General features: G+C 47.6%; 1 protein-coding gene across 2 annotated transcripts in view; it reads left to right on the forward strand.

The window, feature by feature from the left end:
* Positions 1-13,619, forward strand: part of LOC138580191 (alpha-2-macroglobulin-like) — a 574,708-nt gene that overhangs the window by 294,226 nt on the left and 266,863 nt on the right. For both annotated transcript variants that reach the window (XM_069650528.1, XM_069650529.1), the window contains exon 10: positions 2,287-2,370. In XM_069650528.1, the coding sequence (XP_069506629.1) occupies positions 2,287-2,370 (84 nt within the window). The remainder of the gene's footprint in view (positions 1-2,286; positions 2,371-13,619) is intronic.

Genomic DNA, 13,619 nt, shown 5'->3' on the forward strand with positions numbered 1-13,619 from the left:
ATATTTGTATGTCGAAGGATAGCCTATGGTTGATGGTAAATTAACGATAATAAGTAGAGCTGTTACCTAACAGGGCAATGAGCTTTAAGAAGTTGTTCACCCCTGTGACCAGGCCTTGGATTGGCCAGACAGCGTTATTTAACCCCTACCTTTCCCCACTACCTATTTCTTTGAACATCCTTATTTTCTTCATGAAGTGAATAGGAATGTGAAACATGTAAATTGCACTGGCATAATTGGTCAAAATGCATGATTTTTCAATTCATTTCATAGACATAATTAGGAAATTCTGACTGCATTTCCTAATTATGTCTATGGTGAAATTGCGGGAAATTTCCAGGAGAGGGTTTCTTATCTGCTAAAACGTGGTCAAGTCGAATAAAGAATTTTTATTTACTTTGCTGAAAAGAAATTTTGCAAAAATGAAAAGGCTGCATTTTTCATCAGCAAAATAATTAGAACTTTCTAGCAAATCCTTTTAACTTAATTTGATTAAAAGAATCCTGTAATATATATATATTTTAGCAGCAAAATAAGTTGAAAACTACATGTTTTCTTAATTTGCAAATACAATCTTTAACAGATTCTTCACAAAATATAGTAAGGAATTGTGACTTGAATCTCGGAGACCGTTTTGTACAGGTTCACTCCTGGATATTGTGTTCATAAGAAAGTAAATAGTCTATGTATTTAGTTAAATATTTTTACTTTGAAGATCATTCAAAATGCAGGTTTTGATAACTTCATTGGACTAGCTGGAAATAATATACCGAGATGGGACAATGCATTCGCTTCTGAAGTCCCATAGGTGGTCCTTCATTGGTGGTGCACAGGGAAATGGTTGGAAGAGGAGCACCCACTGGTCAGTTCAATCTCAAAAGAAAAGAGCGTTCTCAGTAAAAACTCGATCGAGTGGAGAAGCCGTGGGCATGGAAGACCAGCCTGGAATGGCTGCCTTGTCTAAAGGACCATACAACCGCTGAAAGCAAGGAAGACACAACAGGTTTGACTGAAAAGAGAGCACATTTCTAGCTGATAGTTGGATCTTAAGAAGGCAAAGTTCATTCACCTGCAACGGTTAAATATAATATGTTCTCTTAGATCGGCACAAAAAATCTTAGAATGGTCCCCAGTAAAAACATGTATTTTGACACCTCTGTGTAGCGTCACGGCCATGTAGTGATTTTAATACAGATGCAAATGTTTACTGTCTGGTGTACACTGTGACACTGCAAACTGAGTTCTCAAGCTTAAACTGGGGCAGTTCCTCATGTTACTTCAGTGCGCCTCCCGTCTTTACATACAATGTGGCAAAAACAAAACCCATGACCCCGTTTTCTAATTGTGCAATGACGACTTATCTTGTCTTGGGAGGATAGCTCATGGGCAACGTGCTCGCCTTGGAACAAGACGACACGGAGCAACACAGGTTCCATCCCCGGGTCCGCGCTTAGAAACCTCTGGGTATTAAGCGCGTTATAAATAACCTATCATATCTCTGTGTGCCACATGCCCCATAATGGGTCCCTCCACCCCACATTTGAGGTTAGATTCTCCAGTTTTCCGCTATCGATTGCTCTGCGTTCTTGGCCACTCAGGGGTTCTGAATAGTAGTGTCCAACAAGTATTGGTGGGAGGGAGTTGGACATGGGGGATTGTTCACTTTGCAGGGAAAGAAAAAAACTGCAGACCACCTGCTGGAGATTTGACCAGCAAACAGGCAACTGGGTACTTTGCTGAGAAAAAATCCAACAACAGTCCGTTTACTGATTTTGTTTTTTTCAGCACTTGTGCTTGTGTTGAACTCGGCAACATCTATATGTGAAGACTCGATTTACAGCAACTGTATTGGTCGCATATTTGTTTATTTCATAAAATGTTGACGATGGAGCGAAAATTGTGACATTCAGTGCCTAATTTCATGAAATGTGTGAAAGTGCAAATTTCATGCATCGCCAGGGGTGTTGCTAGGTCTGGAAAAGATCTGGGGCTACGCTAATTTTGGGACTGTCGGGACTGGGGGCTAGCTAGCCTTTTCGTTGTAACCCCTGATCTTCTATCCTGGGCTACAGCCAAAAGACCCGGCGCTATAGCCCCCTCAGCCCCCCCGCCCCCCAGCAACGCCTCTGTGCATCGCAAAGGATGAGCCGAGGCAGCACAGGTGAAAAGGCTTCTCATGGTGCCATAGTCCTCTTTAGGTGCATTTCATGCTTTGCTAAAATGTTGGGATACAGTTTGTACGTGTCTTTTTTTAAAAAATGTGTGGTCACGTGTGTTTTGTTGTAGGTGGCAGTGTAATTCAACCCCTTAATATGACACTTCCTGGAAACGTGGTAGAGGACTCTGCAAAGATAGTGGTCACGTGTGTCCGTGAGTATGTTACTCTTGCTTTCTCTTTGCTGCGTTTTCTGGTCCATTTGCAAGTATAGCTGTATGGGGGTTTACGACAACATTAGCACTTACCAAAAAGCACAGGAAGTAGGCCCACAGGAGAGGATTTAAACTCGAGAGGCACCGATACAGCACCTACATACAACCCCTGCATTTATGTCCGGTTCCTCGTCGCCCTGTTTCTGGTGTTTTCCAAACATACATTTTGCTAAAATGTATTAAAATCAACCCAAATCTACCTATGAATTTTTGTCTGTTAAAAATAACAGAAAGGAACTATAGTTGTTGTTAAGTTTTACCACATGCACAGCATACTAGGGCATTGCCCATAACTGATTGCAGAAGAGTGCCATCCTGGTTATGTCTCACAATGCCCCAGGAATACACCTCGCTTTCCCAAACATTGTCTGTCTCACATTACTCTTGAGCCCTGGCCTGGTCCCTTATCCAGTGAGGGACAGAACAAGGTCAAAGTGGATGTGGCAGGGGACTTTTCCACTGCACCCTAGTGGTTGATGGATGGGGTGGACATTGGTGTCGCTCGCTAAGTCCTTTAATAACTTGGGTACAACACAGCCCACCAGAAGAACCCTGGCCCTGCCCCGTCTCCAGAGGGTTCCCAGCTTGCATACGAAGTTACTGAAGCCTGTGCCACATTCCCAGAGCAAAGACCTCCTTGAGTTCATCTAGGTCCTCTTCCCATGCTCTTTTTCTGGCCATGATCAAATCATTTGACTCGCTTAAAACGCACCTTATAGTTTGAGAGAAGACATTTGCTTAGCCGCTGGTGCGAAACATTCTGCAAAGCGCACGAGGCTGTGAAGATCGGGTTGAATGAAGCATACAGAAGTCTAGCCCTGCAATCTCGTCACTCGGGCATGAACAAAACCAATAGTTTGGGCTTTTGCATTGCAATGGTTTAATCTTTGGAATGCATACCCCTTGCTAGCTACTGCAGTCTTAAGAGCTCATGTCCTTGGCCAATCTTTGTAAAGCTGAGTTGGTATGTGAAACAAAATGACGTCAGAGCTGCAGTGCACCTCCAACCTTAAACCATGTGGTGACACCGTGCACCCTCCATGCTTTGGGAAGCATGCACTCCACATCATTCTGCGCGGTGTCACTCCTTGTCAAGTTCCCTACTTTGCATGCTGAAGAATACACACTGCCAGCCACCAATCAGCCATTACTCAACATTGAAATGGCACCTTAAGAATGACCCTTCAAAGTTCTGTCACTCAATAACAATTGATATACTGTAGAACACATACAGGCCCAATAGGCTTCAGAGTGATTTACAATCATCCTTGAAAAGGAGGGCAAATATAAAAAGGTGAGTGTTGATGCATAAACACATATACACAAAGAAAAGGCGGTGCTCCATAAAGTTGAAGTCCATCTCAGAGGGCATAGGATGCAGTGGAAAAAGTAGTTAATAATTGGGCTCAAAATGTGCACTCGCCACTAGCCATTGGCGAGTGATAAATGACTCTTGACAATGACGAAATGGTGTGATGTGTGGAAATGGTAAATGCAGGAGGCGAGTGACTTTTTATACCTGGCTAGTAGCTTACGACTTGAACGTGTTCACCCATGCGTAGTAGTGTATGCAAACGCGGGGTTCAAAGCATGAAAGGCATATACAACACAGAATCAAAGTCAGGGTGATGTGTGAGATGGGGCATGCAGAACAGGAAGTCCTGTGAATATCCGAGGCAGGGTCTGGCGATGAGACGCATAGCCATGGGAGGCTTATCGGCCAGCGTGAAGCTGTTGGCACCATAGGAAACTATAGGTGCCATTTTTGGTCCGAGTGTTTGGAAAACCTTGTCTCAAAGTCATAGTTGCAGGGCCTTTTCCTGCCTCTTGCCTTTATGTTGTAGGGTGCGTGGGCCAAACAAGCAGGGTTTCTCCAACGGCATCCAGTGCTCCATGATTTTTTGGGGTTATTGTGATTTTTCAGTATCATATACTTACATTGTGTAAACTGAAATCTTACTAGAATGTCAAGATGGAGATTGATGGGAATGTCAAGCTTGCTGGTGCCTCCCAATGTATTTATTTTATTGGTGATTTATAGAGTGCCAACGTGCAAAATGGCTCCTGTAAGGCCACACAAACAGGGAGCTTCCTTGCAATGTAACACTGTTAGCTTACAGTGAATGTCGCCATAAGAGGTTACTTTGAATGTCAAACTGGGACCTTGCTGTGAAATGACAAAATGGAAGTTAACCTGACATGTCACGCTTGCAGAAGGACAACCTGGTAGATTACTGAATGTGGGCTTTCCTGTGATTATCAATCTAGGAAATTGCTTGGAATGCCAAGCTCATTGCAAATGCCAAATTGGACTTTACTCTGAATGTTAGCTTACTAGTAATGTCAAATGCGAAATTGCCAAAATGAGCTCTTACTGGTATGTCAATCTGTCTAGGGATGTCGATCCGAGACCTAGCAGGAATGTCAGGCATACAGAGAATATCGAACAGAATGTTTGCTAAGAATTCCAAACTGTGAGGTTACTGGGAATGGCAAACCGTGATATTAATGGGAATGTTAGGTTTACTGGGAATTTGAAGCGTACTAGGAATGTCAAATGGGTATCTTAGTGGGAATGTTAAACTGGGAGTTGTTTCTGCCATTAGATAAACAGATGTCTTAAATCCAAGTTATGTGATTCTAGTGTTTTTATTAAAAGAGGAAATGAAGCAATTAGGCTTCATTTAGGTTTCTGGATCAGAACTCAGCAGAGTAAACACATCAGGCTTCTGCTAAGAATGTGGTCCTCAGTCCTGCTCCCTCCTTTCTTTGGTATATGTTCTGCTGGCATGAAGCAAAGTGTGACTCGGTCCTTTAGGATTTAAGTGCACAGCACTTCTTTTTTGGATAGGGGGCGGGGGGTGATTTCACTCTTGTCAGATGTGGGCCAAGGGTCAGACAGTTTTATATCCTTTGCAGGATAATGTTAGTCCCAGAAGATGATGGGTCGCATACATTGACAGGTTGTCTGAGACCTCCCTTTGGCCTACTCCTCCAAGCTAGGAGTCCCCTTAAATGCTCATGTCCTGACTGACCCTTTCTCCCTTAACTCACTACTTGGTCACCCCCTCCTCATCACTTCACCTCGACACTCTTCTTCCATTTCTCTCTCTCTCTCCTCCTTTCCTCCTCACTGATACACCACACTCCAATCTGCACCTCCTCTCCCTTCTCCCCACCTTCCGGCCTGCTTCTCCACTTTCATTTTCTCCTCCGCCTCTCAGCTCCTCTAGCTCCAGTGTTCTTTTATCTCATTACTCATAACTCCTCTTCACCTCTGTCACCCCCGCTCCTCCTACTCTTCCTGATGGTCTCCCCTCCTTCTTCTCTTCTACCTCTCTTCAGCTTCTGCTCCTTTCTCTGATGTTCACTTCTCCTTCTCCTCTTTTGATCTCCATTCCTTCTCCTCTATGTAATCTTCTCCTGCCCTTCTCACAACTCATCTTCACCTCTGTCACATCCACTTCTACTCCTCGCTCTGACGTTCTCCACTCCTGCTCGTCCTCATATCTCTTAACCTTTGTCAAATCCACTCCTCCTCCTCTCTAATGTTCTCCCTTCCACCTGCTCCTCAGAGCTCCTTTTCACCTGTCACTGCCCATCCAACCTTTTATGTCCTCCCCTCCTCCTCACACCTTCTCTTCACCCGTCAGGGTTGCACACCGGTACCTGGCGCAGGAGTGGATGTACCAACTACCCCCACACTGGTCTTGATACCTGCAAGACGGAGCTTACGCAGGCCTTCGCGACCAGGGCTGGGAAAGAGGGTTAGGGTCTCATTGATTGGATAGGTTGGGGGGTTGTGGGAAAACCGGGAAAAGGAATAGGGCGAGGTAATGGGTAGGTAGGGGGAGATTGGGTGAGGCTCAACTGCTGCACACCTTCATCGTCATCTTCATAACACACCAAATGGTATTCCTGCAGTGCCTACAGGCTGGGCCTAACACTACGCTTTCTGAATTATGAATCACATAAACAAACAATTAAGCCCTTTGGGCAGTTCAATTGGCAGTGGGCAACCACTGTCACAGTTAGTCTAGCATGCAACACTTAGCTTGGGTCCATTGTCCGGTCCAAGTGCACGGTCCTTGATAAGCTGTCAGTCTGTGCTGCGTCTCAGAGGCGGTGTAGGCTGGTTACGTCTTCCGCTACAAAGAAAGAATATGTGTTATTCTTGGTCACACATACACACGGTCATTCACTCCATGCCGCATTCATACTTTCTTCCTAGGCTCAATGATACGGCTCCCCACGGACTATGCCGTTCGCTGTACTTGTCTTCTAGCAAAACAAGTCGTCAGTATAAATGCCAGCGCGACCTTCGCCGCGCGTGGCTTGGGGCGCTCGTATTTTCCGTTTTACAATGCCAATGTTGCGTTCCTCATATCTGCATGACACGTGCTGCTAAACACTTTTTTTATCCCTAGGACTCGTACTTATCTCGTATGCCGGCGCAGGGGCGAGCGATATGGACTAGGAGACTGTGCCCCCTGCGCTTCCCAAAACTCCCTCTACGGGCTTTCTCAGGACTGGGTGTTGCGCGGCTTCGATCCCCTGGATATGCGTCCCAAACTTATCTGAGTAATGGCGAGGGGACGGAATCTCAATCAGGTGGGGCGGGGCCCCTCGCACGAGTTTTCCTGTGGAGCTCGGTGTCTCACGTCCTTCTCCCCGGCGATCTCGAGCACAAGCCCCGTGCTGATGTTTTCGCGCATGCGCGTTGTGGCGTACCACGCCCGATCCCTGATTGGCTGTCTGTGCGCGAGGCATGCTGGGTAGTGTAGTCTCGATGTCCTTGCAGTGCCTGCAGCCTACAGGGAGGACAAAGCAGTCTCCTGTATGGCAACACCCTTCCCCATCCTACCTGAACACCACACACATCCACAACACGTGCCCCATAGTGCAGGGCACATACCAGCTTCTACACTTTAGGTTTTGCTGCATGCTTTTTACGTGCCACCCCAGGTCTGCCCCTGACATCACTCCCCCACCCACGGAAGGCCGGTGGAGGCCGGGGTTTTTCTGCTGGATTGATGATTCGTTCTATAGGGAATGGGCCCAGATATCGTGGTTGTAATTTACGTGGTCCATGTAAAGTTATATTTCGAGTGGAGAGCCAAACCATGTCTCCCACTTGATATTGAGGGCAGGCTCGACGATGTTTATCAGCATACTTCTTGTAGGTGGTCTTGGATTGTACAAGATTATCCTGCGCCTCTTTCCACACTTTTTCCATGCACTTCCTCCGTTCTGTTATGGTTGGAAGGGTCGGCTCGGATTCTGCCAATGCAACAGGGAGTACCCTGGAATGGTAGCCATAAAGGCAGTAAAAGGGTGATTGCTTTGTGGAAGTATGGTTCCACCTGTTGCAAACAAGTTGCTTCCCGACTGGCAATAAAACGGCGTAAGTACTGTTCTAGCCCCTGATTGACTCTCTCTGTTTGGCCGTCTGTTGCCGGATGGTAGCCCGATGTCAAGCCCACATCCATTCCTATGACTTTGCAGAATTCACGCCAGAAGCGAGAGGTGAATTGTGGTCCCCTATCCGTTATTATGTGGGAGGGCAGTCCATGGAGGCGTACTATATGCTGAAGAAATAGCTCTGCGACTTGACCTGCGGTTGGTACTCCCATACAAGGGATAAAGTGTGCCATTTTAGAAAACGTATCAACAACCACCATGATGGAGGTAAACCCCTGGACTGCAGGTAGATCTACTATGAGATCCATAGTGATGGAGCACCAGGGTGCAGAAGGTGTTGGTAATGGGCACAACAACCCTGCTGGTTTACTGTGGTCGGATTTATTACGTGCACACGTATCGCAGTCACTCACATACTGTTGTACGTCTCGCTGCCAAGTAGGCCACCAGAAATACCGTGATACCAGTTCTTGGGTCTTTGTCCTACCTGGGTGGCCCGCTAGAGGGGAATCGTGGCACCAAGACATGGCTTTTTTCTGGAGTTTGGTAGTGGGTAAGAAGAGTTGCTGGCCGTGATACGGGAGCCCAGCAACTACCTGATGTTGCGGGTCTTCTGCACACCACTTGTGCAAATCCTGCATGGATAATTCTTGCTGAATTGTCTCAAATAGTCCAGTCGTAGCACCGACAATGCGTGCCAGTGGAACTATGGTCTGTGGAACACTTTCTGTCTTACTGACAGGATCAGGATACCGTGACAAAATGTCGGCCTTTCGATTATTAGTGCCCGGCCTATATGCGATTATAAAATCAAATTCTGTGAAGAACAGGGCCCAACGCAATTGCCGCGGGCTCAAGTTTTTAGCAGTCCGGATAAATTGCAAGTTCCGGTGATCTGTTATTACAGTCACTGTGTGCCGAGCCCCCATCAGATAATGCCGCCACTCATCAAAGGCGGCTTTGATGGCAAGTAATTCACCGTCCGCAATGGTGTAGTTTGCCTCAGCTGGTAACAGTTTTCGCGAGTAATAGGCCACTGGATGGAGTAGGCCTGATTCTGGATTCCTTTGAGACAATATGGCCCCTAGAGCATAGCTGGAGGCGTCGGTCTCCACTATAAATGGTTGAGCTAGGTCAGGGTGCCTCAGGACAGGTGCATTAGTAAAAGCGCTCTTAAGTAGTTGGAAACCTTGTTCAGCGGCTTGATCCCACACAAAGGTACATCCTTTACGTAGTAATTTGGTGATTGGTGTCACTAATTCCGAAAAGCTTTTTACAAAGCGCCGATAGAAGTTGGCAAATCCCAGGAAGGATTGTACCTCCTTCACGTTAGTAGGGGATGGCCAACTTAGTATCGCTTGCACCTTTTTCTGGTCCATTTGTACCCCGGTGGGTGTCAGGAAATACCCCAAAAATTCAACGGTGGTACGATGAAACTCGCACTTCTCTAACTTAGCGTAGAGTTGATGTTCCCGCAATTTAGATAATACGGCGCGAACGTGCTGGATGTGTTCCTGAGGACTACGAGAGTAAATTAAAATGTCATCTATATAGACAACTGCACAGATGTCCAGAAACTCTCGGAGGACTTCATCCAAGAAATGTTGGAAGGCTGCGGGTGCATTACAGAGGCCGAATGGCATAACCTGGTATTCATACAATCCGAATTTTGTACGGAAGGCGGTTTTCCATTCGTCCCCCTCACGCACCCGCACTAGATGGTAAGCGCCTCTAAGGTCCAACTTAGTGTAGATGACCGCATCTCGTACCTGGTCTAACAGAACAGGTATGAGAGGAAGGGGGTAACGGTTTTTGATGGTAATCCGGTTTACCCACGGTAATCGATACAAGTCCGGAGCTCCCCGGACTTCTTGGGAACGAAGAATAAGGGGGAAGAGACTGGCGAGTTGGAATGGCGAATAAAACCGCTCTGCAAGTTTGTAGCAATATACTCGCGAAGGTGTTCATTTTCTGCCTCTGTGAGCGCATAGATATGACTGCATGGGAGAACAGCTCCCGGTTCGAGAGCTATTCTGCAGTCGAATGATCTATGCGGAGGCAGAGTCTCTGCAGCCTTTTTATTGAACACATCCGCAAAGTCGGAGTATTCTTTGGGTAGATCTGTAAAACAGGTCTTGGCCGGCTGGTCCTCTACAGTACCAATGGTGCACAAAGCTATGAGGGGTTTTGGTCTACAATGTGTTTGGCAATAAGTGGAGTTCAATGCGACCCGACCAGTAAGCCACTGAATATCTGGATCGTGTTTACGTAACCAGGGTAGTCCAAGAATAATCCCGAACTGTGGGGCGGCAATCACGTCAAAGATGATCTCTTCCCAATGTGATTCCCCACATTGTAGGGTCAATTTTTGGGTACAATGAGTAATAGGACCTGAACTGAGAGGGGTGCCATCAACCGCCTGAACTGGCTCTGGTGTTACTTTCGGGTGAACGGAGATCCCTAATGCTACAACACACTTGGTATCAATGAAATTTCCCGTTGCTCCCGAATCCACCAGCATGGATACCATCCTCTGGTGTCCTGAATAGCTCAATTGACCTGATATCTTAATATGGGGAGCATAATTGGGATTGTCCGTGACTGGGGCCCTAATCTCCGGAAAGCTCGGTCGGGTGACCCCCACTTCCGCCGAGCAGAGGCGTTTCCCTGACTCTTAGGCTTCGTGGGGCACTCTCGCACGAAATGCCCAGCTAAACCACAATAAAGGCAAACACCTTCTTTCCTCCGCCGCTCCATCTCTTCCTTGGATAAGGGTCCTCGGACAGAACCTATTTGCATGGGTTCGTCCCCACCAGATCTTTCTACCGGCCCACAAGGTCCACAAGACTGGTCTAACCGGACCATCGGGCGAGGTTCACCTTTTCTTTTATCGCCCCGTCTCTCAGCCTGGCGATGATCCAACCGTAAGGCAAGATCGATCATGCCGGAGCATTCCACCGGCTGTGGATCAACCTGGGCAATTAGATCTTTCAGATCGTCCCGCAGACCCTGATAGAATAGAGATATCCGCTTGTTGGCAGGCCACTCAGCTTCCGCTACCAAGCGGTTGAAGTGTGTAACGTAAGTCACCAGTTCCTTGTTTCCCTGCCTGAGCGTCAAAAGCTCTCTATCCTTATACAGGGTGGCTGCCCGTCGGTTGAATACCTTCTCAAACTCACCCAGAAACCTATCCCAGTCATATAGTAGTGGGTCGTCCTTATGCACCAAAGGATTGGCCCATGCAGCGGCATCCCCCGTGAGATAAGAAATGACGAAGGCCGTCCTAGACTGGGTGGACCGGAAGGCCGTGGGTTTAGTAAGAAACTGGAGGGGACACTGAGTGATGAAAGTAGTAAACTTCTGAGGGTCCCCACCATAACGCTCTGGGGGTGCCAGAGGAATTGTGGGTTCTGGTGACACTTGCACTTGGACGGGGACCGGAGCCGAACCAGGTAAGGGAGAGGTCTGCGCTGCCAGACTTCGGACTTGAACCGATAAGGTAGCGTATTCCTGTCGAGATGCTGCCAATTCGTTTTGCAGATCCTGCAGGACTTTAGCAATCTCCGTCATATTGCGAAAAACGGGGGAGGGTATCAAACCCACTCAGGCGCCGTAATTATTTGTGGGCTTGTGCTGCTGTCAGGGTTGCACACCGGTACCTGGCGCAGGAGTGGATGTACCAACTACCCCCACACTGGTCTTGATACCTGCAAGACGAAGCTTACGCAGGCCTTCGTGACCAGGGCAGGGAAAGAGGGTTAGGGTCTCGTTGATTGGATAGGTTGGGGGGTTGTGGGAAAACCGGGAAAAGGAATAGGGTGAGGTAATGGGTAGGTAGGGGGAGATTGGGTGAGGCTCAACTGCTGCACACCTTCATCGTCATCTTCAAAACACACCAAATGGTATTCCTGCAGTGCCTACAGGGTGGGCCTAACACTACGCTTTCTGAATTATGAATCACATAAACAAACAATTAAGCCCTTTGGGCAGTTCAATTGGCAGTGGGAAACCACTGTCACAGTTAGTCTAGCATGCAACACTTACCTTGGGTCCATTTTCCGGTCCAAGTGCACGGTCCTTGATAAGCTGTCAGTCTGTGCTGCGTCTCAGAGGCGGTGTAGGCTGGTCACGTCTTCCGCTACAAAGAAAGAATATGTGTTATTCTTGGTCACACATACACACGGTCATTCACTCCATGCCACATTCATACTTTCTTCCTAGGCTCAATGATACGCTCCCCACGGACTATGCCGTTCGCTGTACTTGTCTTCTAGCAAAACAAGTCGTCAGTATAAATGCCAGCGCGACCTTCGCCGCGCGTGGCTTGGGGCGCGGGTATTTTCCGTTTTACAATGCCAATGTTGCGTTCCTCATATCTGCATGACACGCGCTGCTAAACACTTTTTTTATCCCCAGGACTAGTACTTATCTTGTATGCCGGCGCAGGGGCGAGCGATATGGACTGGGAGACTGTGCCCGCTGCGCTTCCCAAAACTCCCTCTACGGGCTTTCTCAGGACTGGGTGTTGCGCGGCTTCGATCCCCTGGATATGCGTCCCAAGCTTATCTGAGTAATGGCAAGGGGCCGGAATCTCAATCAGGTGGGGCGGGGCCCCTCGCACGAGCTTTCCTGCGGAGCTCGGTGTCTCACGTCCTTCTCCCCGGCGATCTCGCGCACAAGCCCGTGCTGATGTTTTCGCGCATGCGCGTTGGGGCGTACCACGCCCGATCCGATCCCTGATTGGCTGTCTGTGCGCGAGGCATGCTGGGTAGTGTAGTCTCGATGTCCTTGCAGTGCCTGCAGCCTACAGGGAGGACAAAGCAGTCTCCTGTATGGCAGCACCCTTCCCCATCCTACCTGAACACTACACACATCCACAACACGTGCCCCATAGTGCACATACCAGCTTCTTCACTTTAGGTTTCGCTGCATGCTTTTTACGTGTCACCCCAGGTCTGCCACTGACATCACCTTTTGTCACCTCTATGCATTCTCATCTCTGAAATGCTCCCTCCTCACAATTCCTCTTTACCTCTGTCACATCCACTTCTCCTCATCACTTTGATGTTCTCCCCTCATGCTCTTCCTCACAGCTCTTCACCTTTGTCACCTCAACTCCTCCCGTAATGTTCTCCCCCATTCCTGCTCCTCAGTGCTCCTCTTCACTTGTCACTTCCATCCCCCTCTCACTGATGTACTCTCCTCCTCCTGATGTGATTTGTATCACCCCTACCCCCAGAGCCTTCCCGTCCACCCAAAGGGATGTATCCAAGATTCCCCAGCAGGGGTTGTGGTAGGATTAGGGGTAGGAAAAAGCATGTAACTGTCACTGCATCCATAATGAGAGCAGGCGATCAACCCCCTGCGGTGCTTGGCTGCTACGCAATCATCAGCAAAGTAGGGGTTTGCCAATGTCGCATATATTTTATTGATAGTCCACTGCTCACACCATCCAGTAGCCCTTCATATATGTATTAAAAGACATGTACCATTTATAACACATCAATACACAACGTATTTGAAAGTTGCCCCACTCTTTAAGTTCATATTCAAATACTGATCACTCAATGAATTCTTCTTACATTCTCATGTATAAAATACATCTTTAAATTATGAGAAATGTGTCATAAAGAAGCATTGCCCTTATTATCATCACTATACACAACACACTTAAAATGAAAAAGCTGACAACCGCTGCCATCGCCTCTACCTCAAATCAAGGTTAAGACTGATCAACCTTCTGCAAGAAATCCTAGTCACCTTACAAC

The sequence above is a fragment of the Ambystoma mexicanum genome, chromosome 3p (genome assembly GCF_040938575.1).
Source record: "Ambystoma mexicanum isolate Mex_15411 chromosome 3p, UKY_AmexF1_1, whole genome shotgun sequence".
NCBI classification, from domain to species: Eukaryota; Metazoa; Chordata; class Amphibia; order Caudata; family Ambystomatidae; genus Ambystoma; species Ambystoma mexicanum.